The sequence below is a fragment of the Halichoeres trimaculatus genome, unplaced genomic scaffold (genome assembly GCF_033239565.1).
Source record: "Halichoeres trimaculatus isolate MK-OKI-2021-1 unplaced genomic scaffold, fHalTri1.1 fHalTri1_scaffold_9, whole genome shotgun sequence".
Classification (NCBI taxonomy): Eukaryota; Metazoa; Chordata; class Actinopteri; order Labriformes; family Labridae; genus Halichoeres; species Halichoeres trimaculatus.
The window spans coordinates 10,625,337-10,652,548 of NW_027437188.1; the positions used below are offsets into that span (position 1 = coordinate 10,625,337).

The window sequence follows — 27,212 nt, forward strand, 5'->3', positions numbered from 1 at the left end:
TCCGCTTCCTCTTTTTCTTCTTCTCTGGATTTACTCCTTTTTTACTTTTTGTTCTCAGCATGGATCTGCTCCTGGACTCTGGATAACTACCTCACACTCCTTCAGAAAAGCTTTAACCCACTCAAATGAAGAACAAGGAGTCCTCCACCATGTCTGTGACCGCCCTCTTCAGGGGGAAGTGGGGTCAGAAGGCTCAGGAGGCCCCGGAGAAACCCCCTGCTGTGATCCAGACGTGTCACATGGATGAGGAAGAGGAGGACGAATGTTCAGGAGGATTCAGCAGAGAGCCCAAACTCAGGAACTCACGCTTCTACCGCTCCATGAGGAAGAAGAAACAGACCGCAGCCGAGCTCTCTGACAGTAAGACCTCTAACCTTTACCTGAACACTTCTGACGGGGGTTCACTCTAACTCACAGCAGCAGGTGTATAGGTGAACAGGTGAATGGGTGAACAGGTGAGCTCTGGGCTACAGTCTCGGTAGAAACTCTTCTTTGTTGTTTTCATTGAGAGACGAACAAAAGGCTCGGCCTCTGATGTCTGAATGAAAACAACCTGAGGAACTTGTTCTGTCTGAAACGCTCCATGAACACGCTGAGGTACACCTGTACAGGCACACATAAAAACACCTGTACAGGTAACATAGAGTATCACCTCAACAGGTTGATGTTAGAACAGCTATCTGTTCACCTGGTGGAACACCTGTGCTGTTAGTACACCAGGTGTACTTGGTACACCTGTGCGGCACTGAAACAGATCAGATGTTTGGGTGACTGTTTATTCATCCAACCTGTGCATCACTGCAGACTGACCATGGTTAGTTCACCTGTTATTACACCTGTTTGCTCGCCTGTGATATGAATAAGACCAGATGTTGATGCAATAGGTTACCTGTCTCACCTGTGTACAATTGGAGACTGAGTGTCTCAGTGAGAGCATAAAGCTTGAATGTGATGATTTTTTGAATGAGTTTTAGTCCTTTACATCTCCCTTAGAGGGAGGGAACACAGCGTTCCTCAGAGCTCAAACAAACCCAACAATAAAGCGATGGAGCTTAGACTTTGTCCGCCTCTCAGGGAGGGATCAAACCATTACTTAACACTCAGTAACTCTCAGATTGTCGGCCTCACACTCACAGAAAACATGAATCATAAAACTGTGCTGAATAACGTGACTCCACACGCTCACATGATGAGTTAAGACTTCGCAGAAAGAGGAAACTCGAAGTGTTTTTGGACAGAATTCTTTATTTGCATCTGATAACTGATATTTATTGATAAATACAGTCTTATCTGATCACCTGGTACCTGCAGCGCAACAGGTGACACTGATGACTCTTTTCACTGATAGCATCAACTGCTGGAACGTCTGATAACAGGAGAGTCAGTCACAGCTGAAGATTTCAAAGTGCTGCATTAGATGAAAACCCTCACTGAGTTTACAAATATTAAAATAAACATTTTTAATATTTAGATGAAAAGACAACTCAGAGTCAGGGGCCGATTCAGGGTCAAAATACGATCAAACTTCGGGTAAGTTTTTAACACATGTGATCTGATGGTGTGTACGGGATTCATTCATCAGTCAGCTACTCTGTTGATCAATGTGATGCTGACAGAAGCTAATGCTTTAGCCACATTGATTACAAATGTGATGCTAACAAAAGCTAACGTTTAAGCCACATTGTTGACCAATGTAATGCTAACAGAAGCTAATTTTTTTCCCCATATTGTTTACAAAAATAATGCTAACAGAAGCTAATGTTTTAGCCTCATTGTTTACAAAAATGATGCTAACAGAAGCTAATGTTTTAGCCTCATTGTTGACCAGTGTGATGCTAAAAAAATCAAACATTTTGGCCTCATTGTTGACCAAGAGACAAACCCTCTGAACTCTTCTCTTTGGGTGGATTGGACATGTGGTCAGTTTTTATCTGGCATCAGCAGTTTTGACCAATCAGAGTTGAGTATTTGACACAGCCTGCTCCATATCCATAAGTCTGCTGATGACATGGTGTTAGTGTTCAATGTTGTGTAGATCAGGTCAGACCTTTTCAAAATTATGACTCTGCAGAAACGAGTTTAAAGCCAATCTTTTGGTTCAGAGGTTAATTGAGTACCTTAGAGATCATCAGGTCATCTACAGAGGGCAGTTTGTGATGCGTCTCTACCTAAACCAGTCCATGTGAAGGTAAAAGCAGCTTCAGGTGAAGCTCCTGAGGAAAAAAAAACATTTATAAACACTCTCATTAATTTGTGTCAGAGTTGACAGCAGGTATGAAGACAGGTTTCAGGGTTCAGCTGTTTCCAGGTGTTCTCACTTGTCTCTTTTCAAACAGGTTTATGGTCACCTGACAGCTTCAGCTCATTACATAAGTCATCACATCCTAAAACTCATTACTGAGCAAACCACACTCATCAGACCGGATCATCATTTACCGTCGAATCTCATCCGGCATCATTCATTAAACTCTGGAATATCTCAACGCTCACCTGACTGTTTAGCTGATAGACTAACTTAAACATTCACTTGATTATCACCTGAACGTTTACCTGTACCTTCATCAAAACAATCACCTGAATGGTTACCCAAACTTTTACTGAACATTCACCTGAGGATCTACTTGAACATTTAACTGAATGTTTCCCTGTATCTAAACCCGAAGAATAACCTGAATGATTATCACCTCGTCCTTCCTGATCAAACAGCTGGGAAAAATACTTGATTCTGATTGGTTGAAACATCCAAACAGTTTTTTTCTGTATTTTTTTCCCTCTTAATTTAAAAGTAATCATCTAATGAAGTGTCAGATCAGAAACATCCACAGAGATGAGTCATTTCCTCTCTGCCTGTTGACACTGTGTTAAAGACGTTAGAGGCTGATAGCTTCACCTAACAACATGGAGGATATTTTCTGTGCTGGGCTGCTGATTGGTCAGACATGGACCAATCTGAAGGCTGACTGCTGCTCTCTAATAAACTCATAGAGAAGAAGAAAAAAGAGATCGAGTTTGACGTGGAGTAGTCTGACTCTCTTTCAGCCAGCTCTGTGACAGAGTGACATCATGAACTCATCATCACATGAATCATGCTCGTGTTAAATAAAGCAGAGGAAAGACGATGAAGGAATGAATGTGAGGGCAGGATGAAGTGTGTTAATCCCTCAGCCTGCAGGTTTGTCTGCTCACAGGATTATAATCTGATGATGTGACTGGAGTGCTCTCCTAAACTGTACTCTTTGTCCTCAATGTGTGTGAATTCAAAAAAAAGAAATTCATCGACCAGACAAAGTTTAACCTGTCATAAGTTTTATACTCAGGAGTTACTCCTCTGTGAATCAGATTTAAAGAGACAGTTGTGAACCTGAAGACTCCTCTCATGTTAAAGTTTCTCTGCTGTCCTGAGATTTGTATCTCCTGAAGATGAAAATGAAATCTTCACATAAATATTAAAAGTCACTCCGGTAATTATCCAATAGCTGAGAAAAGTCAAACCCACTCAGCCGGTTTGGAAACAATCTCTGAGCGTCATCAGCGTATAATAAAAAAACTGAGTGTTGGATTAATGATCCATGCAGACACTGATGATACGGCTCCACGTGAGGTGGTAAAATAATAAAAAAATAAAGATTTAACTCAAGATTAACAGCAGGCAGGAACACAAGACATTAAAAGCTGACACTGACTATCAAAGAGTCTTTGGTTACAGTGATCAGATGCCAAAGTGGGCTATCGATTTTATTTTTATAGACAGTTTATGGCTTCACTCAGCTTTCAATAGACCTGCTGCATATCATCATACCCCTCAGCTCTGAGTCTTTGTGTCACTTAAACCTCACAGTTTCAGTTTCTTGATATCAGGACGTGGTGTTTTGTCTGACAGGATGTTTTGAATAGAGGTGATGTTTTGTTGTTTTCTGTTGGAGATTAGCTGAATTTTTTCATCCTCCCTGGTTTTAACTCTTCTAGCGGCTTGCTCTCTTGCATCACCTCTTGTATAACGCAATGTTTGATTCAGAGCTGCAGAGGAAGCTCTCTGCAGCCGAACTCACTCCGACTCAGCATGTGTGAACATGTCTGCTTGTGCAAACGCTGCGAGCAGCCTGACATCACTCAGAGCATCTCGGCAACACTCAGCTGAGGGTTTATTTTAGGTCTCCAACTTGGCCTTGAGTTCAGGTCGCAAACAGGTGAGAGGCCATGAAGCTTTGTTCACCTCTCAGGAAACAGAAACCAAGATCTGACAGAAAATCGAGCCGCAGATCAAAGTTTAGTGATCAAAATAGGTGTGTCATCACTCACAGATCAGTGTGATGAGTATTCTCAGTCAGTGAACTGATTCCTGAACGCTAAGGATCTGTTTTCAGTCATATGATTTATTAGACACTGGTTTTGGCTCAAAGGAAAGCGGCATTATGGAAAACATTAAAAAAGAGCGGAGCAGTCACAGATTGATCAATCTGTCAGCTTCAAATCAGTGTTGAAGTTAAATAGTTTGACAGAAAAAAATCAGACTCTTTTTTTTCTGCTCAGAAGAGATAAATGTGTAAAAAAGAATCAAAATCTACAAACATCAAAAAACGTGTTTCTGATACTTATTTTGCTCTTAAAACACTTCAACACTTCACTGAGAATCTCTTGTTGTCTGTCACTGAGTCTCCCTCTGAGAGATGGATCAGGATGTTCAAGTGCATGTGTGTGTGTGTGTGTGTGTGTGTGTGTGTGTGTGTGTGTGTGTGTGTGTGTGTGTGTGTGTGTGTGTGTGTGTGTGTGTGTGTGTGTGTGTGTGTGTGTGTGTGTGTGTGTGTGTGTGCTCTGACTGAAGCAGAGGTTTCTGAGTGTTACACAAGAAAAAACTATTTTTATGATGCAGTGTGGAGGACGAGCCGAGCAGAGAGGCTGCTGTGTGGACTGATGGAGAGAGCTGATACACACACACACACACACACACACACACACACACACACACACACACACACACACACACACACACACACACACACACACACACACACACACACACACACACACACACACACACACACACACAGAGATAGTGTGAAGAGGCTGTTAGCTCTGTGCTGAAGGTATGTCTCTATCAGAGTGATCCTGCTCTTTGTGTTAATGATGTGAAGACATTAAATTGTAGGATCATTGACGTCCCGCAGCAGCTGTGTGTTCAATGGATCAGACACTGAACATTTTACTATATCACAGAACTGAGTGAGGAAGAGGAGAGGCTGGGGGTTAATAACCTTCTGTGGAGATTATTAGTCTTAAACTTCCGTGAATTTTCCTGAGGTTAGCCTGATGCTCAAAGCTTACAAACCTGACTAAAACCTCTATATTTATCTATTTATCGATTTATTTATTTATTTATTTAGTTTTTGTGTTTGCTTTTCTTAGATTTTGAGGCATTATTCATATTTATACATTATGCACAAGAGAAATATTTGTGCTTTGGTCTACCTCTCTTTTTTTCTCAATATTTAAGCATTTTGTGAGGCATTATTTAAGTTTACATAATAGAAAATGTGTATTTAAAACAGAAAAGGGATGTTGGAAAGGAATGTATGAGGTTTATAAAACTACTTTGTTATCTTTGAGTATCTTTGGGTATTTTTGAAGTATCTGCAAAAGGCCAGGTGGAGGGTCTTCTTTTGGGTTTGAGGTTTAATTCTCTCAGACGTTCAGACAAACAGGGATGATGTCAGGGTCACAGACACAGGTGTTACAGTAAACTAAAATCTGATCTCTGTTTGTTTCTGAAGGAGGTCCTGTTAGCTTAGATCCACTCAGAGACTCTAATCCCAGACCTGCAGCAGACTCAGACTCTGTATTAGACTTAGTTAGACTGTCTCAGAGTCAGACTCTTCAGCAGTGCCCACATCTAAAGAAACCTGGTGTTAAGGTTTGGTGTTTGGGTGAACTGGGTGGTTTTCATATCAAGACCCTCAGCTGTAAGGCTCAGACTGTCTCTCTGGATAAGTACTGTAGATGCTTCATGTGAGGTAAGGTTTAAGATGTACAGGAAAAGATGATGATGATAATGATGATGATGATCAATCAATCAATCAGTCTTTATTTATATAGCGCCAAATCATAACAAATGTTATTTCAAGACACTTTACAAAAACATTTACAGGTCTAGACCCGTAAATGTTAATAAAATTTTATTAGCAGAAACCCAACATCAAGACAAGATAAGGAGTCTTATCTTATCTTAATCCACCATGAGTACAGGACTTTGCAGCATTTAGCAAGTTACAATGGCAAGGAAAAACTTCCCTTTAACGGGCAGAAACCTCGGACAGAACCAGACTCATGTTAGACAGACATCTGTCTCGACTGTGTTGGGGTTAGAGAGAGACAGATAGAGGAGAGAGAGTGGGAGAGAGAATGGGGGGGGGGGGGGGGGGGGGGGGGGGGGGGGATAGGGATACACACACACAGACACACACACAGACACACACACACAGAAAGGAAGAGAGTGAGAAACAGACGCAGTCTGAAGTTTGGCGCTGTGGCGACAGTTAAGGTGAAACCAGCAGGCCAGCACAGCTCCTGTTCGACATGATGATGTTTCTGTCTAGATATTTAGTCCCCCACCTGCAGAAATATGATACTACAGTCATCCTCAGTGAGCTCTACACTCAGGTGTGCCTGATCTCACATTTGTCTGCTTATCTCCTCTCTCTGCACTCTCTAAACAAAGATAAAGATAGCTCATGTTTAATCTGTCTGTGAGTGACCTGTTGATGACAGACAGAAGAGGTGAGGAGCCGCTCCCTCTCTGTGTAGGTGTTTACAGATGAGATGAGCTGTTCCTCCTCTTAGTGCTGATCCTGAGTCTGCTCAGGTGTTGTCTCTGCGCTGCCAGTCTGCCCAGGTGTTTACAGGTGAGATCAGCTTTGACCATGGAATAAACAGTTGATGCATCATCACCGATGTCAGACTTCACCTGAATGTGATCATGTGACCCCGAATGGTCTGTATCTTTGTGAACACCTCCTCTGGACTCTAGGGAGTCCTCTGAGTCAGGGTGTTAAGAATAAAAAAGACTGTAAGGATATTCAGGATGTAGAGGATAAGGATAACAATGATGCGGATGGTGACGATGATGAGGATGTTGAGGATATTGAGGATATTGGATACGATGAGGATGTTGAGGATGGTGAGGATGGTAAGAATGTTTAGGATGATGAAGATGTTGAAGGTGTTTAAGATGTTGAGGATGATGACGATCATGAAGTGCTGAGGCTGATAAGGATATTGAAGATGATAAGGATGTTAAAGATGACAAAGATGCGAGGATGATAAGGATAGGGAAGATGTTGAGGGTGTTAAGGATGTTGAGGATAACAATGATGCAGATGGTGAGGATGGTGAGGATGATGAGGATGTTGAGGATATTGAGTACATTGAGGATGGTGAGGATGGTAAGAATGTTTAGGATGATGAAGATGTTGAAGGTGTTCACGATGTTGAGGATGAGCTGTACGGCTAATCTATGATGATTCTACAAACATAAATGAGGGAAACACGATGCTTCCTATTTGACCAATCACAGAGCTGATGAGCTGCATTGTTTCAGTACGGCCACCAGAGGTTACACCCAAAAACCTTCAGTGTAGGCTGAAGCTTTTAGACATCACAGTTTAAAACTCTCATCACTCTCATCACAGCCTGTCATAACGGTGCTCTATACCTGCTGTAAATTTGAGGGACCGTTTACATGACAACGGTTTTAGGGTGAAACTCAAAAGTTTTGTTGCGTTTCAGCCTCCCGTTTACACGGAAACGGCGTTTCAGCTGACCTAACACGCAAACTTTTGCAAACGGCCTCCAGAGTGGGATTTTTCTGAAACGCTGCCGACACCGTGTAAACAGTAAGTAAGTTTTCAGTGGAAATGCTGACGTCACAGTCTGCCTTGCGCGCGTGCATACAACAGGACAACAGTACCGTTGGTACGATCGTCACGGACTACTGTGTTGTGCTTGTGCTGCTCAATATGCTGAATCTGCTGACTGTCTTTCAACAAAATCTGCATCTGTCGCTCCACTTTTTGACTTAGTATTCCCCAATACACCAGATGATCGGCTCAACTCTACTTCGGTGGAGAACCCACAAAAGCGTCAGTTATAGCACCACCCATAGGCCTGGGGTGCTCACTACAGCGTTTTCAGTCATTAGCGTTTCGTGTAAACACAGATTTTTTTCACTGCGTTTTCAGATGAATCATTGTCGTGTAAACGGGGCCTAAGTGAAGCTGTCTAATCAGACCTGTCTCCTCATGGGCCCATCTTTTTAGATCGGTCCAATGTTTTTACCCTGTTAATTACATGGAGGCAGTCATCCTCTCACCCTCTCAGAGAAGAGAATCAAACTTCTGGCTGGGAATGTCTCACTCCACTTTGATAGGTGGCGCTGTGTCCTTTTCTGATAAGGGAAGCTGTGTGCTTATCAAACTAGTTTTGGTTCACCTGAATAGAAAGTAACACCCTAACAACAATCAAGCTGTAGCTCTTCATGATTTTATGTTTGTGTGTGCCAGAGTGCTGGTTTGTTGTGTTGGAGCCATAGACTGTATGAGCGCAGCGACTCTATTTGTCATGGTCATCCACTTCCTCTTCTGGCTGAACGCTGAGTCGCACCAAGACCTGCCAAATCCAACTATTGTCCGATTGCAATTGCAGTATCTAGGTGTGTTAATCGCAATGCTTTTTCCAGTTTTCGATTCCACTACGCTGTTTACATGCATTCCAACTGTCTGATCTCATGCTGACTAAGCTCATAGTCCAGTTTTTGAAGCTGCATGTAAACGCACTGAGTGACGCAGTGACGCAGTGTTGCTTTTTTACCATGATGTTGACAGCAGTCCTCTCCTAAGTCGTACCTCAGCTGTACTCTCGCTGCGTTGTCTTTGATGCTTTTGTCTGAGAGGAGAGACGGCCTGTCAGCTCTCATTCTTAATGTTAATCCTCTAAACCCAGAGCTGTCCCTGAGCAGGTTTCCCACAGTGTGTCAAAGTCACACACTCACACACTCTGACATGGACACTGAGCTTCCATCTATCCTTTCTCTGATCAGAACCATCAAACAGATCCCACCTGATACAGGTAAACACAGACTGAGAGCCCACCTGCAGGTATATAAACATCGCTGACAGGACAGAAGGATCAGCTGATTGATCAGACTGAACGCTGTCATGAATCAGAAGGAGAGGACAGTCTAAAGACATACAGCAGCCACAGAGATTACACTTCACAGCCAAGAACCATCCATCTACATTTTTCACTCTGTGTGTGTGTGTGTCTGACATTATTGGCAGTGGCAAGTGAATGAAGGGAGTGTTAATAACCGCAGTCTGATTTCCTTGTTCCTTTGTATAACAATGATTGATTGAAGGAATCTCCCCCCTCCCTCCTCTATCTTTCTGTGTTGCTCTGTCTTTCCCTTTCTCTTTTCTTCCTCCATTCCCCCTGTAGATTCTCTCAGACCTGGTCCAGACCACAGTCCTTCAAACAGAGGCCGGCTCGCCCCCTCTAACTCTCCTTCGCCGCAGAAGTCGCCTTTGTTGCCCCGGGCCAGACGGTGAGTCTGCATGCCTGCGCTGCCCAACCCTACAGCCACACACACACACACACACACACACACACACACACACACACACAGACACACACACACACACACACACACAAACACACACACACACACACACACACACACACACACACACACACACACACACACACACACACACACACACACGCACGCACACGCTGTTAAGGCTTATCCTGTCTGCGATAAAGAACAAAGTGAAGTTGATTTATTGTCTGATGTGTTCAGGCGTTCACAGAAAACTCAGCACTGCGGGAGAGAGGACAGAAAATCAATCATCTTCCAGTTTGTTTGATCCTTAACCCATATTTACACATTTAAATACTAAACTAATAATTTGTGAGGCAGAACACTCAAACCCTCAGTCTGTGGATATGGCACTTTAAATGCTTAACCAGCAGAGGGTCCAGGAACCATTTTGGAATACATTACCAGGAACTAAATGGTTCCTGTGGCCTATTGTTACCTCTGCCAGGGAGGGTATGTTTTGGGAGAGTTTGTCTGTTTGTTTATCTGTGAACAACAGAACTCAAAAACTAACAAACAGATCCACATGAAATTTTCAGGAAATGTTCAAAATGGGATAAGGAAGAAGTGATTAAATTTTGGAGGTGATCCAGATCACCGTCTGGATTCAGGACTATTTAAAGGATTCTTTATCATTGTGAGATTGGGCCGTTTTCACCATATGTGTATATAACTCCACGATAAATGGTCAAATTGCTTTGCAAAAATAAAATACAAGACAAGGTCATCATAATTTCTGACAGATGTAAAAGTACGATCCAGATCCTGGGAATATTCTGGATGCTAAGATCCAGAATATGAAATATGTACTGGGTCATTATAATCTTTAACACTGTCAGGTAACAAATTATCATACAAACCTGTAACTAACACCAAATTGTAGCAGACAGTCTGCTAAAAGGGAGTATAACATTAAGGTAGGACTAACGTTTTGTGTGACAATCACAGTATGCAGAGATATGTGCTCTCTGAGTGTTTTTCTAGTTTGTCTATGTTCCACCTGTGGCCTGAAGATCGGTCCAGTGATGTCTGGAGAAAGATAAAAGTAATTGCATGACACCTTCAGACCAGTCGAGGGCAGTAAGAAAGGAGGAGACAGACAGGCTGGCATCGACATGTGTGACTCTCCAGTTAGCCTGTTAGCATGGAGAAAGTTCATGCTTTGATGGGATTCATTAATTAATTTTTGGAAGGAGACGAGCTTGAGAGACAAAGCCGTCAGTAAAACACCTGATCACTCCCCCATTCTGAAGCATGAAGACGGCAGAGGTGGAGCCATGCTTCAACTTCAACATGAGCCCATTGATCCAGGACTTTTAGCAATGCACTCTCCTCGAACAGCTCTAGATCGTCATTGACGACTTGTGTGAGGATGAGGTTATATATATATAATTATCAAAACTAAACTAGGATGCATTCCTGAGGACTTTTCCATGTTTCAACTGCTGTTGTAAGCTGGTTATCCACTGACACGTTCAGCTGAAAGTCTCCAGTTTACAGAGTCACTCTTAACACTGGAGATCTTCAGCTGGCAGAGACACACTCACACTGTCAGGTTTAAAGAAGACCATTGTTCGGGAGTAATTAAACCAAGTCAATCACAGCTGGGGGTCATCTTAGTGGGCGGAGGGAGGCGGCATTTAAAAACACTGTGGCTGCTAGGGATGGGTACCTTTCACATTTGAAACCATACAGTACCAATGTCCAGTACCTGGCAATCGGTATCTGTGCTCAACAATTTTAGGTACTTTTGTGTGTGTATGTGAACATAAATATAAATTTGTTTAATGAAAAACTTAAAGTTTTTCAATTCAAAATATTTATTCTTCAATTTATAAACTTGCAATGCTGTGTTCATTGATCATTCATCATTCAAATTGCCTGCTTTTACACGCCCTCACAATCACAAGGATGTGTTTAAGTACCTAAACATGGTACCTTTTGATTTTATGTTGATCTGTACTTGGTACTACAGACAGAATTCGGTTGGTACCTATCAAAGTATCTAATTTGGTACCCATCCCTCGTGGCTGCTCCACCAATCAGAAACCTAAGTTGCAGGCCCTGCTTCCCAAAGTCCCTGGTCCTCTAGAAAGTACTACCCTCCAGATGGGTGCTGTTTTGAGGTAAATTCATTCCCCAGAACTAAATTTAGACCCTAGTAGCAAATACTTAGTGCAGCAGGTGGAGTCTCTTTGAACAGGTGAAGCTCTCCAGCCTGTGGCGTGAGTCAGTCTGCTAATAAATCAGACAGCATCAGTAACTCAGCTCTCCCTGTTTCTCTGAAGATGTTTCTCTAAACCTGTTTTTTTTTGTGTTTTGAAATCAGCCCTCAGCCTTCACCACGGCTCCATCACTCCAGAGCTGCGTTGCCAAGCAATGGGGAGGCCAGCAGCCAACACGCTCCGCACAAAAGAGACGCAGCAGAGAGGACGGGAGGAGGAGTGGGAGGAGGGAAGAGTGTGGACATCTCTGCTGCCTCCTCCAACAACCAGCAGAGAGATTTCAGCGCCGATACCTTCACGTACCGGACGCACAACATCCGCAGCGGAGACATCAAGCAGCTGTCCGAGCACACAGCCGCAGCCTGCAGAGTCAAGGAAGGCAGAGGGAACGCCATGAGCTCTCAGAGGACGGGGTCAGAGGAGGCGGACCGGGAGAACGCCAACCTCAGGTTAGACACACGGAAGAGAGAGGTGTTACACAGAGAGGAGAGAGGAAAGGAGTGTTTTAATGAGTTTATGAAGAGTGTAAATCACAGAAGAGAGCAGGTGGAGCAGGTGGAGCAGGTGAAGCAGTGAATCAGTGACTCAGTGAGGGTCAGACAGGGACTGTGAGGAGGTGTGAAGGATGTTTTTATACCTCCATCAAAGACCTGATCCTTAGTGTTTCAGAGGCTCTATTTGTTCACGACAGAGACAGACGATTGTCTTTTAAACATTCAGACTAAAACAGACAGTAAATTATTATTCATCTTTCATCTTCCAAACATGGACTTCCTCTCTCTCCCCCTCAGGCTGCTGAGCAATGGAGAGACGATCTGCCACGGACTGAACATCGTCAAAAACATTGGTGAGTGGGGACCAGTGGGTCCTGTAAACACGTCTCCATCTCTCTGCTTTGGATGGTTTTGTGAGTTGTTATTAACCAGTAGAATCCAAAAGAAGGATCCTGTGACGTGTTCGCTGAACAGGATCCAGAGATGTCCCACCCACAGCCAAACAACAACAGATAAACCTGCTGAAACACTCTGTGATGTAACAGCTCACAGCTTTACTGAAACAGGTCAGAACAGGGTATTCTTGTATTAATTCGAACTATCAGAGTCTGGGTCTGTCCTGACCCCTCACAGCTCCTCTGATAGCAGAGTGACAGATCCTCCAGTCTGCGAGAGGTGTGAGAGAGGAGCAGGTTTACGCAACGAAGAGTAACAGAACATCAACACGCTAAGGGAAAGGTACCAGACTCAGGTATTCATGCTGACAGTCTGCATGTTGTAAACATCAGGCGCACGTATGGAAGTTTAAGATGAGGATCCAGCTGTTTGTCTAAATGAACGAGTCCAGAAACAGAACCACCAGCAGAGAGACTCTGGAGCAGGTTGAGGAGAGATTTCATGCTGTGCCCAATACTGGGTCTCCTATGTAGACTGCAGCTTCCTGAACACCTGAGACCATCTGTGTGAAGGTCTGCGTGACAGCGGTCTGGGATGACAGTCTGAATAATGATAGCCTGTAGTTTGACAGTCTAAAAAATGAAATTCTGTGTGACAACGGTCTGTGTTGACGGTCTGGATGTTGACAGTCTGGATGTTGACAGTCTGTGTGTTGACGGTCTGAATGTTGATGGTCTGAATGTTGACGGTCTGTGTGTTGACGGTCTGTGTCTGTCTCTGTGTACCCAGCGGGAGATTCTTCACAGGTTTGGACCATAGTTTTTCAGCTCAGCAGCTCGGCTGAGGCTCAGAGGAGCTCTGAAGGGATTTTCAGATGTTAGTGGAGCTGCTGTTTGTGTGTATGCGTGTGTGTGTGTGTGTGTTTCTCCTGCTCTTATGTAAGACTTGCTCCTGTTCGACGCCCACCTCACAAATCTGCAGTATATGACTGAGAGAGATTATGCAACAAGCCCCCGTGTTAAAGTCACCTCCTGCATGTTAAACACACACAGAGCAAGCGAGGAGAACATCAGGAGCTTTATGTTGGATCTTAACTAACAAACACTCACACACACATGCACGCACACACACACACACACCTGCTGATCACCTGCTGATCACCTGCGGCGTGAGGCTGCTCAAACATCAGGTTCGAAATGTGAATCCTCACATAAACCATCATCATCAGAAAGAAGTGGAGGAGAGGGAGGAGGAGCTGTTTGCAGGCGTTTATAATTCTTCACCCTCTGCTCCTCTGTCAGGAATTACCACAGCGATGCTGCTCAGGTGTCCTTGAAACATGCTGGCGTGCATGTCACCAGTCTCTGCTGTGTCTCAGTTTAAGCTGCAGAAACCAAGCATCAATCCGCTCACAGCTGTTTGTCTTTGAGCTGGTTTCCCAGAATGCAAAGTGTGAGCTGGCCTCATGGCGTTAGTTTACCTTCACAGAGGGAAGAGGAGCCATGACGGTGAGAGTTTTAGTATATGACAGAGAGAAGGCAGAGAGGAAAATGCAGCCATGGATCATTTTATCACCTGAGTCAGCACAGGGAGAAGCAGCTTCAGGTGAGAGAGCAGCTCAGCGGTTCATCTGATAGATTATATAACGGAATACTGATCATCAGTTTTAACTCCAGAGCTCTTTATATGTTTCTACATGGCAGAGCTGCCTCACAGAGAGCTGTGTGATAACTTCAGCTCTGTGTTTGAGCTCTGATCCAATCAGAATACGTAAACATGGGCGATGTTTGTTCGTCTGCTGCAGAGATCAGCTCTGACTCTCCTTCATGCTGCAGTCAGGATGTTGAAATATTACTCCACCAGAGCTCAGATTGAAGAAATATAAACTATGGAGGAGCTGACATCTCCATCTGGCCTGTTTTTTTTTTTAGGTGTGGTTGCATTTTGAATTGTCTGCAGACAGAGCTCTACCTCATCATTTGGATAATTTTAATACTAATTTTAATTTATCTTGTTAATTTGATTTAATTTAATTTTTTAATTTTTTAATTTTATTATTTAATTTATTTTAATTTAATTTCATTTTTTATTTATCTTATTTTATTTGATTATTTGTTTTAATTTAATTTAATTTAATTTAATTTAATGTTATTTTATTCTATTTTATTTTATTTTATTTTATTTTATTTTGTTTAATTTTATTTTATTTTATATCACTGCTGTCACCAGAAACATAGCAGTTTTTTTTTTTTGTTTTTTTTTTGTAATGGTTTCGGGGATGTTAACTCTTGGATCTTCTTGGAAAATTCCTGCGCTTGGTTGTGAAACAGAGTTTAGTTGAATTATTGGTTTTAGTTCATGAGCTGCAAAGACACTCAGAGCACACTTCGACATCTCCAGTCTGCAGGACATAAAACCTGAACTCTGTGTTTGACGTCCACTCGTGTTTGAGTCTGATGTGTTGCCCAGACCTTCATCCTGACCATCTCTGTCTCCCTACAGCTTTCCTCTACCAGGAGTACCGTGACACCTCCAAGCAGCAGGAGATTGAGCAGCGTCGGCAGAGGGAGAACCTCTCCCCGGGGGACACGGGGGGTCCAGAGGAAGAGGGGTCTGGTGTGGTGTCTGCCCCGGTGTTACAGCTGCAGCTGAGGAACAGCGCTCGGTCTCTGACACTGTGGCAGAACCTGGATGTGGTTCAGGCCAGCGGGCTGCTCAACCAGCTGCCGCAGAGAGAAGTCATCATGCAGGAGGTGAGAGGCTGGTGTTGGTGAGGAGGGGGCGTTAGCATGACCTCAGCAGGACTGTAGCATGAACGATACAGGCAAGAGAGGGTTTGATCATCTGGCCTGAAACAAAGGAAAATTCACCTAGAGGGAGGCAGAGCTGCTGAGAAGGTGACAGACAGACACAGAGCTCTTCAGACAGGAGGCGTTTTTGTTCTGATGTGGGTTAAACATCAGGAGGCTGAAGACTTTCCCCTGTGCCTCTGCAGAAGCTCTCCAGTTAGAGGAAAATAACCTCTGAAGCTGCAGCCCAGTGGTTTGTGCTGCAGCCTCACAGCAAGAATCATCAGTTTGATTCCCATCTCACCTGTCCAAACTCCTGTAGCAGTTTGCATGTTCACCCCGTACATTTGTGGGTTCTTTCTGGGTACTCCTGCCTCCTCCCACAGTCATCAGGTTAATTGGCCACTCTAAATTGTATCTGTTGCTGTGAGTGTCTGTTTGTCTGTGTGTTAGCCCTGCGATTGACTGGCAGCCAGTCCAGGGCCAGGTGGCTGTGATAGGCTCTGCCCATAACCCTGGACAGAATAAGCAGTATAGAAAATGAATGGGTGGATGGAACTTGTGAGCTCAGTTTGGGTCTCTGACCAGTGGCGTTTTCTCCCGGAGGCCAAGGGAAGCCATGCTTCCTCTCTTTTTTTAGACTGTAGCTGTGATTTAATGAAAATATTCCTTTGTAACAGTTTCGATAATTGTTCTGTGTTTTGTCACTGTTATCTCTTCCTTATTCCTCTCCTCTAGTTATTGAGCATTTTACAATGTGTAAAACAGCGCCCTCGTAAATGTTCTGTGGCAAATGCGTGGTGAAAATATGATACTGCACGCTGTTGTCCGCAAGGAAGCCAAGCTGAGTTGGCATCCCTTGGTGAAAAAAAACAAGAATAATTAACCAATCAGATGAGGCCGTGATCATGACACTGCTCATCTGTGATTGACCAAGACTGTGCCAAGGGAAGCCACCCTGTCTTTGGCCTCAAACCAATCAAATCACAGTATCGTCGTCCTCGAGCCACTGCATGAAATCAGGGAGATTAGCACATTAGCAGCGTGCATGAAGCTGTCGGTTGTGTGTTTAAGTGTGCGGTTGAATGAATTAATAAGATGTTTAAGCTAAGTCAAGAGGACAACGTACGTGTGTGAATGAGTGAGTGAGGGTGGGAGAGTGAAAGGGCGTGTGTCGGTGTTCAAAGTAAGTAAAATGAGCGCTGTCTGGGCACTCTAACAGGTCGTTCCGTTACATGAAATAGCGATATACAAACAGCAACACAGTCTTTTATGTACCCCACTCCCAAAATAAAAATACAGATAAGAGGCTTTGTCTCACTTGGCTTCCTCAAAAAAAATCTCCACGCCACGCCACTGTCTCTGACGCCACCTCTGGTAGAAAGTAGTCAGTACAGGTGTGGTTTTATGAGGTTTGAGAGAGTAATGAAGCGTCAAGCAGACTGAACACAGAAAAATCTGAACTGATATTTCAAAATAAGAGTTTAAAAAGGCATTTATCAGAGGTCTGACAGGTGATTGTTCTTATTATTCTGACGTCAAAAGCTCTATTTTATTTATTTTTTTCCTCTTTAAGTCAGATTAAACGAAGCTCCTGTTCACTGGTACAACACTGCCCCTCTTTTTGGTTTTATCCACAATCTGATAATGTCTCTGTTTTAACTTTAAACAAAGAAATTCTGGGGATATTTGAACCTCAGAGCAAACGCAGTAAGGAATAATCATCTTCATCAAAGAGATTAAAGGTTCATTTATCTGTTTTATATGTTCCCAAGAGAGAGAAATGATGTTTCATACAGTCACCGCTCAGCAACACAAAACCAATCCCTGACAAAGACAATATTAGAGCACTAATAAATTCGCTAAATGAGGGTTAGAATAGAATAAAGTGATTATTTATAGTTAAAAATATAAACCCTTAAAGGATTTTGTAAACCGGTTTTGTATTTAGAGATTTTACTTTTTTTTATTCATCAGTCAACAAGACTCTTAGAGAAACTATCTGTCAGAAAGCAGTTTACATGGGAGTGTGCAGGGCTCGGTGTGTGTGTGTGTGTGTGTGTGTGTGTGTGTGTGTGTGTGTGTGTGTGTGTGTGTGTGTGTGTGTGTGTGTGTGTGTGTGTGTGTGTGTGTGTGTGTGTGTGTGTGTGCGAGGGTGTTTCTGTTACATAAGCCTGATGAACTGTCACTTCAGAGTCAAAGTACCGTGACTCCATGAACCGCACCCTGAGCCTGAACAGTTTTACTAAAATATGATCATGTTTATGTATCAGTCTGGAGATGTGAGACAGAAAGTTTTACTTGGTCTGAAACACTCAGGTTTACCTTCTTCAGAGAACCAGAGCGAGGACATGATAACCTTTAGTTTCTCTGATCCTGTGTTTATCTCTGAGGAGATGGTTTCAAGCTCTGCTGTAAAGAGTTTCTCCAACAGTCTTCAGCTTCGTACCCCAAACAGAGTTTTAAATATACCCGTATAACCACGTTTGAAGGTGTTCTCAGCTTGTTCTCAGCTTGAAGATGCTCTCAGACTTTTAATGTGTTATTAGAAACAGAGTCTGGACTCATCCTGACAGGAGCTGACTGTGTTGACTGCAGGTTTATACAGAAGCAGATTTTATTCCCCACTCTGTGATCACTGTAAATGTTCTTATTTACTTTATGTCATTCTTACTTTTTAGTGATAAAAGATCCTGTAATCCTTTCACTTTAAGTGTGATCTCAATGACCCAACAAACCAAGTTTCACCTCCTCAAATATATCAAAAGTCCCCATCAGGTCTGAAGTTCAGGGCATCAAAAACAAATTGAAGTTGTCTTTTTTCTTTCTTTTTCTTTTTCTTTTCTTTTTCTTTTTTTTTTCTTTTTTTTGAAATATGTTGAAGTTAAAAAACCGAGAACCAATGTCAGAGGCTTTCTTCACTGATGAGTTAAAATATTCAGCTCAGGTTCAACTTATGTCATGAAGAAACAGAGGAATGAAATCTACCATCTGTTATCCTCAGAAACCAGCTGACTCCTGCTGGTTCTGGTTCTGGTCCTGCTGGGTTTCACATATGGTGGATGCTGTTTCTGTTCTTCATCACGTCTTAAAACCAAAACAAGCTCTGTGTCAACAAGTGTGTGTGTGTGTGTGTCTCAATCAGGCCATGTTCGAGCTGGTCACATCAGAGGCGTCCTACTATAAGAGTTTGGAGATCTTGGAGACCCACTTCCTGCGTAACCCGGCTCTGATCAACACTCTGAGCCAGTCCGACATGCACTTCCTGTTCTCCAACATTGAGGAGGTGATGAAGGCCAGTGAGAGGTACGTCCAGGTCTCCTGTTTTTCTCCTTTAGGAATAGGACTGTACCTCCTGACCCCTCAGTGACCCTCTCTGACTGTTTTAGGTTCCTGATGGACCTGGAGCACCGCATCGAGAAGTCCATTCTGATCTCTGACGTGTGCGACATTGTTTCGTACCACGCTGTGGAGCATTTCCACGTCTTCATCAAATACGTCATCAACCAGGTGTACCAGGAGAAGAACTACAGACGCATCCTGTGAGTCCCTGTTTGAGTCTCTCTAACCTGAGTCTGGATCATGAGCCTGGATCAGACCAGAGCTTTCTGTAGGGTCGATGTGTTGGCACTGGCTCTAGCTGGTTTGGGAAATCCCCTGAGATCGTTTTATCTGTTGGTTTATTTCTTTCTCTGAGAACCTGGCTCCAGATCAGAGCAGGGCTCAAAGTAGAGATAAGTTATGATATTTATTTCCTTAAACTGCAGTCTTTTTTGTGTCCAGAGGTCCCAGCTGGGCTCTGGTGGTCCAGAGGTGCCGGTGGTTTGTGGTTTGGAGGTGGAGCCAGGTGTGCTCTCTCTCAGCAGCAGCGTTTGAGCTGTGTCAGGTGTTTGTGGTGGAGTCTTGGTCCTGGTTGACTGCAGCTGGTGAATTGGCATTCTGTGAGATCAGTCAGGGTTGGCGTCCTCGGGGCTCCCTGCTGTGTTTCTCTCTCTCTGTGGACGTGGAGAACCGGTCTGGATCACATCGTGTCAAACGTGATGTTCAGGGTGTGGTCTCTGTAATGCCTCTTCATCCAGCACATTCCTGAGCGTGACGTTCCCACGAGGAGACAGGTGGCGCTCTGACACTGGACCCCTGCCAGCTACTGCAGACACCTTTTCAAAACAGAAGACAAAAATAACGCATGAGGGCTGTTTCAAAATAAAGGAGAAAAACTGACACAGGTCAGCCTTGAGATCCAGAGGAAATGTCAGCTTCAGAGTTGAATGTTCCTCTGACGAAGCTTCAATCATTCGTCACGCTGCGAGCTGTGAAATGTTTGTTGTCCCAGGTTTGAGAAACAGAGAGTGAGAGGGAGAGATGATCTAATGCTGCAGAGGAGAGGAGCTGTTTGGATCAGAGTGTCCTCTTTAGTCAGGATCACAGATCCTCAGATTCAATCCTGGGGTTTTATCGAAGAATCTTTACATGCAAGAAACAGAGAGGAGACAGGCTGGTCTCTGAGTGCCTTTAGCTCATGAACCAGGAGTTGAGGAGCCCTCCCTGTGACTTGCCTCACTGTTCTAGCTCTCAGCTTTGGTTCAGATTTCTGTTTCTCTCAGCTGGATGTGTTTTTCTCTCTCTCATTGTTGTCATAATGGAGTACGGCATTAATAGCGGCGTCCTCTGCTGCGTCTTTACCTGTCAGACAGCCTGTCCTCACCTGGCCCAACCTGTGCTGAGTGACTGGCATTCATTTATCAGGTAATTACTGTTCAGAGAATACCAACATGAACACTACAGATGGATCTGGATCTGGGTCAGAAACCTGCTGGTGTGTAAGCAGTGTTAGTTAGGGGCAGTTTTAAACACTCTAATACATGGATCCTGGATCAGCTGGTCTAGCCTGGGTCTGACAGACCTGGAGGTCTCAGTAACAAACCAGCTCTGACTCCTGTTGGGTTGAGCTTGGTGAAGATTCAGCTTTAGGACACAAGGCCTGTGACTCTGAATGGTTGAACATCAAATTGTGTGATTAACTAAGGACTTTGTGTTCATCCGTGCAGGGAGGGGAACCAGGCGTTCAGGGAGGCCATGGCGACTCTGGAGAACCACCCCCGAGTCCGCGGTCTGTCCTTCACATCCTTCCTCATCCTTCCGTTCCAGAGGATCACCAGACTGAAGCTGCTGGTTCAGGTACACAGATGAAAGTGAATCTACAGACAGGGATGATATAACCAAATAATAATAATTAAATAAAAATAAATAAAAATAATTATTTAAAGAAAGAATACAGCTTTGTGCCCAGAGCCGTGCTTCTCCTCAACTCAAAACATCCATAATCCACTCCTCACTTTCCCCTAACTCACGTCAGAAGGCCACAATCACTACGTGCCAACCTCTGTTGGCATTTAATACTTATTTCCACACTTAGCTTCACACTCCTTATACTCCATTGTTGTTCTCCAGAACCCAGGATTTTTCTTTCTTTTCCTTTTTTTTTAACTTGTTCTAAATTTGAGTATTTTATTGGCACTTTAATATTTTGATTTTTTTTCTTATATTTAATAATCTGAGCAATTGTTTTTACTTTTTTATTTGCTTTGATTTTCATTTGATTTGATTTATTTCCTTCCAAAAATTAAACATTTAACCAAAGACCAATACATATATATATATATATATATATATATATATATATATATATATATATATATATATATATATATATATATATATATATATATATATATATATATATATATATATATATATATTTATATATATATTTATATATATATATATTACAACCTGAACATAACAATGAAAAGGTAGCAGAAAGAAGAAAAGCTATTGTTTTGTTTGCCCCTTCCCTCACAAAAATTTTTTTTACACATCACCATGTGCAGTAAATTAAAAAAGAACTGCAGGCCATCATGCGGTATTAAACTTAATGTGTTATTTTCACCCAAATAGATGAAAAATAAACAGAAAATAACAAAAAAAATGAAAGGAATAAGGATCCAAAAAGGATAAATATATAAACTCCTATAATTGTCACAACACCCATATTTTTTTTGTTCAATTATTTTCCCCATAAATTTTAAGGTATTTGATTTAATAATATTACTTTTAAAATGTACTTTGCTTTTGCCTGTTTGGTGTCCTTTTCCAGGTTAATCCCACAAATTTATCCCCCTTACTGTGACGTACTGTTCATTTAACTTAATTGTGAATCTTTTTTTTTTTTTTTTTTTTTTTTACATTTTTACTCCTTTCAGATTATAACAGCTTCCCCTTTTTTCAAAACAACTTATCCTCTTGAAGTTAGGATTTTATTATTTTAAACAGTAAACTTTAAATTAATGTGGAATATGGTCAGTCTGTTTGTGCTGTCTGTTCTCATTGTTGATGGCTCTATGCACCTTGATTTCCCCTTGGGGATAAATAAAGATTTTTTTTTTAACAACAACAACAACAACAACAACAACAACAACAACAACAACAACAACAACAACAATAATAATAATAATAATAATAATAATAAGTAAAAACAGAGAGAATGAATGAAATAAGGAGGTAATGACAGGAGACAGGCCTCTGAGTGTTTGACGTCTGCTGAGTGAAAATGTTCCCACACACTCAGCAGACGTAGGAAGCAACAAACATGCAGAGGTATGTTTGGAATGAAGACATTAAGGTTTATAAATACAACTTTAATTATGTACTGCTGACTGATTCTTTCCTCACATACGCACACACTAACACACACAGATTCACATAATGTTTATCTGCTGAACTTCCCCCTGAGCTCTTTAACCTCACGTATCTGGGCTTAACTAGCAGCCAATGAGGGAAGAGCTCTGTGAGCGACACACAGAAGCTTCTTCATAAATGAGGGTATGCTGTTAAAGTTTTTTTTTTATTTTTATTTTAGCAGTTCAAAAAAGGTACATTTAAAGTCAAAACCCTGTTACTCTGATTTCTGATGGCTTATCACAGTAACACACAAACAGAAGCTGTTAGAGCTTTAACACCGTTAATGTTCATTATCAAAGCAAACAACCTTCAGACAAATGCATTAACAACATCTGCTTTACAATCACCACCACCACCATCATCATCAGCATTATGTAAGGGTAATTCAGGCCTTATTTTGTCAGGACATTTTTCTAGACTTTCAGAGTGTGGCTAGGTTAAGTCAAATAGTCATTTTTTAAACTCACAATAAGACATAAAAAGCTTGTTTAGATTTCAGTTTTTGAAGTGTAATCAGGCTTCAGACCACAGAAACTATCCTCAAACTGTTTTAATATTTATTTATTTATTTTCATGCATATTTCAAAATGTAGAAAAAGGCCTGGGTCTGAAAAAGCTGAAATGGACCTTTAGGTTGTTTTGTGCATGGAGTTCTGGATGTGTCCAGCAGAGGGCAGCATTACACAGAGCAAAAGACTGAGATCTGCTCTCCGTGTTTCTTTATTTTGAGGTGATGGTGTGTCAGCGTGATTTTTAAAGTGAAGCTGAGGTTTAGTCGCTCTGAAGAATCTCTGATTTACTCTCATGAATTATTTCTCTCCTCAGAACATCCTGAAGAAAGCCGAGGAGAATTCGGAGAGAGAGGCTAACGCCATAAAGGCTCATCAGCAGCTGGAGCAGGTGAGCCTCAGGGTTATATCCACCTGTGTCTGTGTCTTAAAACTCTTCATGTAAAGAGTTTCTGTCCCTATCACATTCCTCTCTGGATCCAACAGTTCCTCTGAGACTGGTTCTGGTCCAAGCTTCGGTCTCGATTGATGGTTTGTGTATGTGTGTGTGTGTCCCTCAGATTGTGAAGGAGTGTAACGAGGGCGTGAGGAAAATGAGTCGCACTGAGGAGCTGATCAGCATCGAGAAGACTCTGGAGTTTAAGTCCAAGGTAAGAGACTCAGAGACAGATCCAGACCTTAGAGACAGACCTTAGAGACAGACCTTAGAGATGGACCTTAGAGACAGACCTTAGAGACAGACTTCTCTGCCTCAGCACCACCTGTGAGCATCTCTCACTCTGTCTCTCTGAGGATCATTACTGACCCAAGCTTTACCTTTGACCCCTATGCTCCTCCACAGTCCGTGCCCATCATCTCTCACTCTCGCTGGCTGTTGAAGAAGGGCGAGGTGCAGCTGATGGCTGGACCTAAGAGCACCAGGACCATGAAGAGTCGCAAACTGTACCAACCGCTCTACCTGTTCCTCTTCAACAACCTGCTGCTGGTCACTAAACGCAGCTCCAGGTGAGACTCTGTGACTCTCTCAGGGTCAGTTCACAGACAGTCCAAGATCCTAACGCACTCTGTCACTCTGTCTCCAGTGGGGACAAGTTCCAGGTCCTGGACTCATGCTCTCGGGCCATGTTGAGGACTGAAGATCTGGAGGATCAGGGTCAGATGCTGGCTAACGTCTTTAATCTGAAGCTGCTGGAGAACCAAGAGGAGCGTCCCATTAGCTACATGCTAAAGACCAGCAGCATGTGAGTTTCAGAGTCAGATCAGTGGATCAGACTGGATCCTGAAACTGATCCCTTAAAACCTGTTACTGATCTCAATTCCTGTTTTTTGATCTCTTGTATCTTACCTGATCTCTTGTGTCTTGTTTCTGATCTTTTATATCTTGCCAGTGATCTTTGGTATCTGGTTTCTGATCTCTAGTATCTTGTTTTTTTATTTTTGTATCTTGTAACAGATTTTTAGTATCTTGTTTCTGATCTCTGTAATTCTGTTTCTGTCCTCTGGTTTCTGATCTCTTGTATCTTGTTCCTGATCTCTGGTTTCTTGTTTTTTTTTTTATTCTTGTATCTTGCGACTGATCTTTGGTATCTTGTTTAGGAGTGATAAGCTGCGCTGGGTGTGTGCTTTGACTCCAAACCGGCGCACACGCTTCATGTCGACCAGCGCCCACCAGCCAGGTGAGAGCGGCGTTCACTGGGACAGAGTTGAGGCTGCGGCGCTCATAGCAGAGAGGTCAAACTGTGTGTGCTGTGTGTCAGACTCTCCTCAGGTGCAGTGTATTCAGTCGTACTCCTCTCAGGAGCCTGACGAGCTCTCCATCGAGATGGCAGATGTTCTGAACCTTCTGGAGAGAACAGACGACGGTGAGCCAAGTCTCTGATTTCCTATTTCCTGTTCCTCTCTGAACATTGCGACCTCACTTTCTGTGTCTGTCTGTCTGTCCTCCAGGGTGGATGATGGGTGAAAGGCTCCATGACGGCGAGAGGGGCTGGTTCCCGAGTCGGGTAGTGGAGGAGATCCATAGCAAAGAGGTTCGGGCCCAGAACCTGAGAGAGGCCTTCAGGATCCAGCAGGCCCAGGAAGGAGGAGGAGGAGGCTCGCTAACTGGAACCAGGATCGGCCTGAGATCTGGGAGACGCACGCCCAAGGTGTCCAACTTCTCCAACACTTGGATCGACCAGATGGGGGAGAGCAGCGAGATGAAGCTGTGAAGCAGCGTGCACTTGGAAAAAGATAATCAGGATTCTTGTGACTTTGTTCTCAAACTGTGACACTTTGATTTACACTTAGCGGAGGGAGGTTGTTAGAAATCCCTGATCTTGGTCTCAGTGATCTGGGACACGTGATCAAAGCGCTTGAGTCGATAACCTTGTACAAGCAATGCTGCATGTCTCCTAAACGTGTGTGATGCATGGAGGACAGCTGTGTGTTTGGTTCGAGCTGAGCGGGGGACGGTTTGGACCCCTCACAGGTTCTCTCCACATCCCTCAGCTGCATGGGCAAGTTTTCAAACTCTATATTTTCATTTCATGGTGAAACACCTTTGACAGCGAGCTACAGCCCACACACAGTTCAGAAAATAAATACATGAAGTGTTGTATAAAGATCTACTGCTCTTCGTCTATGAATCCCCTGAGGGTCACAGCTGGAGATCCTCCAGCAGAGTGACAGAGAGGCAGCGCTCAGCTTATCTCCACACAGACTTTACAGCTTCAGGTGCAAAACTCTGAGTTTATATAACGGAAGAACAAATACACACAAACCACACGCATTTTACATTTTCACTGCAGGAAGTTTCAAAGATAGTCTAAAGCCAAGATGAACTGCATCAGGCTGGTTTTGCTCGCAGTCTGTAGAAAACATTGATGGAGTCTGTGTGACATCTGAAACACAGATTTAAAGCCCAAAGTTTTTGGAAATAATGAAACAAACCGAGCTTTGTTTGAGTTACAACCAAGGAAAGAGGCAAGCCTTTAGCTCCCTCACTGACAGCCATAGGATGTCCACCTGTCAGTCAATCCAGCCTCTTCTGTAATTAAACAAAGCCTGATTGTCTTCTTTACTCCAGAGTTATAACACCCCAACCCCACACACACACACACACTTCAGTGTTTGCTGATAGAGGAATGATCTGTTCGGACTAAGTCATGTTTCAATCCTGATCAGGTTTTGAGTTGTAACCTATGTTGTTCGGTCAGCTCAGTCCTGTTATTCCCCATGCGGTCTACGGGGGGCACTAGAGAGCTTTGTGTCTGAAGCCAGAAATGTGAAGATCATTTTTTACTCTTGGTGCAGAAATTGAATTATCTGACTTTACCTGTAATGAACAAGGGTTTCAAAAGGAAGCTCCAGGTTCAGGTTAAAGTCCTGGTTTATCTGGTTCAGCCTGAGCTTTTAGTATCCGTCGGATCAGGACATGTGAGCACATCTCTCCAACAGAGTGAGAGTTAAAAACTGGTTCATTGTCAGCCCAGCCTCAGGCAGGTTCATGGACCTGGTCTGAGCCTGCAGAAGTGTCTTCCAGTGCTTCACACAATATGTCAACATGTGATGAGCAACACTCTGACAGCAGAAACCAGAGGCTCAGCATCATGTGAGGACGCTTTGTTATTCAGATACTAAGGATCAGACTGCAGATCACACACACAAAGAGCATGGACCAACCCATAAACAATACACACCTAGGATCATTCACACCGGGTCCAGGGACCATGAATCCTTCAGGGACTGAGGAAAGAAGATTTCAGCTATTCTGATCAGTTATCAGTGAAACTGTAGAGCTGATTTCTCAGAGGGTGAATAAAATCTGCTTTCTGTGAACTCATGCTGAGCGCAGCCTCTCTTCCCCGCAAACCCTGAACCCTTAGACGTCTCCAAACCTACAGGGTTCATACAACACACACTGTGTGCCAAACACCACTCCAAACATGCAGGATTCACTGGAATACACACACACACACACACACACACACACACACACACACACACACACACACACACACACACACACACACACACACACACACACACACACACACACACACACACACAATCCAAGTAAAACAACTGAATGCCAAATAATTGCAATATTCTGTAGGTGTATAGACTGTGTCGTCTCTTTGAACGTCTCTGGATCAGCATGATTGTGAACCTGTGTGTCTTTAAATACAGTGTACAGTTCATCTGATGTTTGATTCTGAAATAATTGTTGTTTCATTTTGTAAACTGTAAATTATTGTTCATAAAAAAGCATTAATCACAGAGTCTGACTCAGTTTTTCTAACAAAGTCACAGCAGAGGAAGAGGAGGGAGAATTCACACTCTGTCACAGGCTTCTATGAGTCTTTGAGTCTCTATGAGACCCTGCGAGATCCAGAAGATGCAGTAGAGGGAGCAGAGGCAGCTCTCGGGCA

The 27,212-nt window shown here is 43.1% G+C and overlaps 1 protein-coding gene across 1 annotated transcript; it reads left to right on the forward strand.

The window, feature by feature from the left end:
• Window positions 1-110: 110 nt before the first annotated feature.
• ngef (neuronal guanine nucleotide exchange factor) lies at window positions 111-26,851 on the forward strand. Its single transcript, XM_074679598.1, has 15 exons — window positions 111-360; window positions 9,487-9,592; window positions 11,976-12,320; window positions 12,663-12,718; window positions 15,264-15,514; window positions 18,696-18,856; window positions 18,940-19,092; window positions 20,599-20,728; window positions 23,117-23,191; window positions 23,361-23,450; window positions 23,642-23,805; window positions 23,883-24,041; window positions 24,397-24,476; window positions 24,558-24,662; window positions 24,748-26,851. Exons 1-15 carry the CDS (start codon window positions 126-128, stop codon window positions 25,008-25,010), a joined length of 2,373 nt encoding a protein of 790 aa, XP_074535699.1. The 5' UTR covers window positions 111-125; the 3' UTR covers window positions 25,011-26,851.
• The last annotated feature ends 361 nt before the right edge of the window (window positions 26,852-27,212 follow it).

Bases quoted from the DNA above. Each gene is read 5' to 3' on its own strand.
- ngef (XM_074679598.1), top strand. From the start codon at position 126: ATGAAGAACAAGGAGTCCTCCACCATGTCTGTGACCGCCCTCTTCAGG. The intron at 361-9,486 runs GTAAGACCTCTA...TTCCCCCTGTAG, and splicing joins CGCAGCCGAGCTCTCTGACA to ATTCTCTCAGACCTGGTCCA. The intron at 23,806-23,882 runs GTGAGACTCTGT...CTCTGTCTCCAG, and splicing joins GTCACTAAACGCAGCTCCAG to TGGGGACAAGTTCCAGGTCC.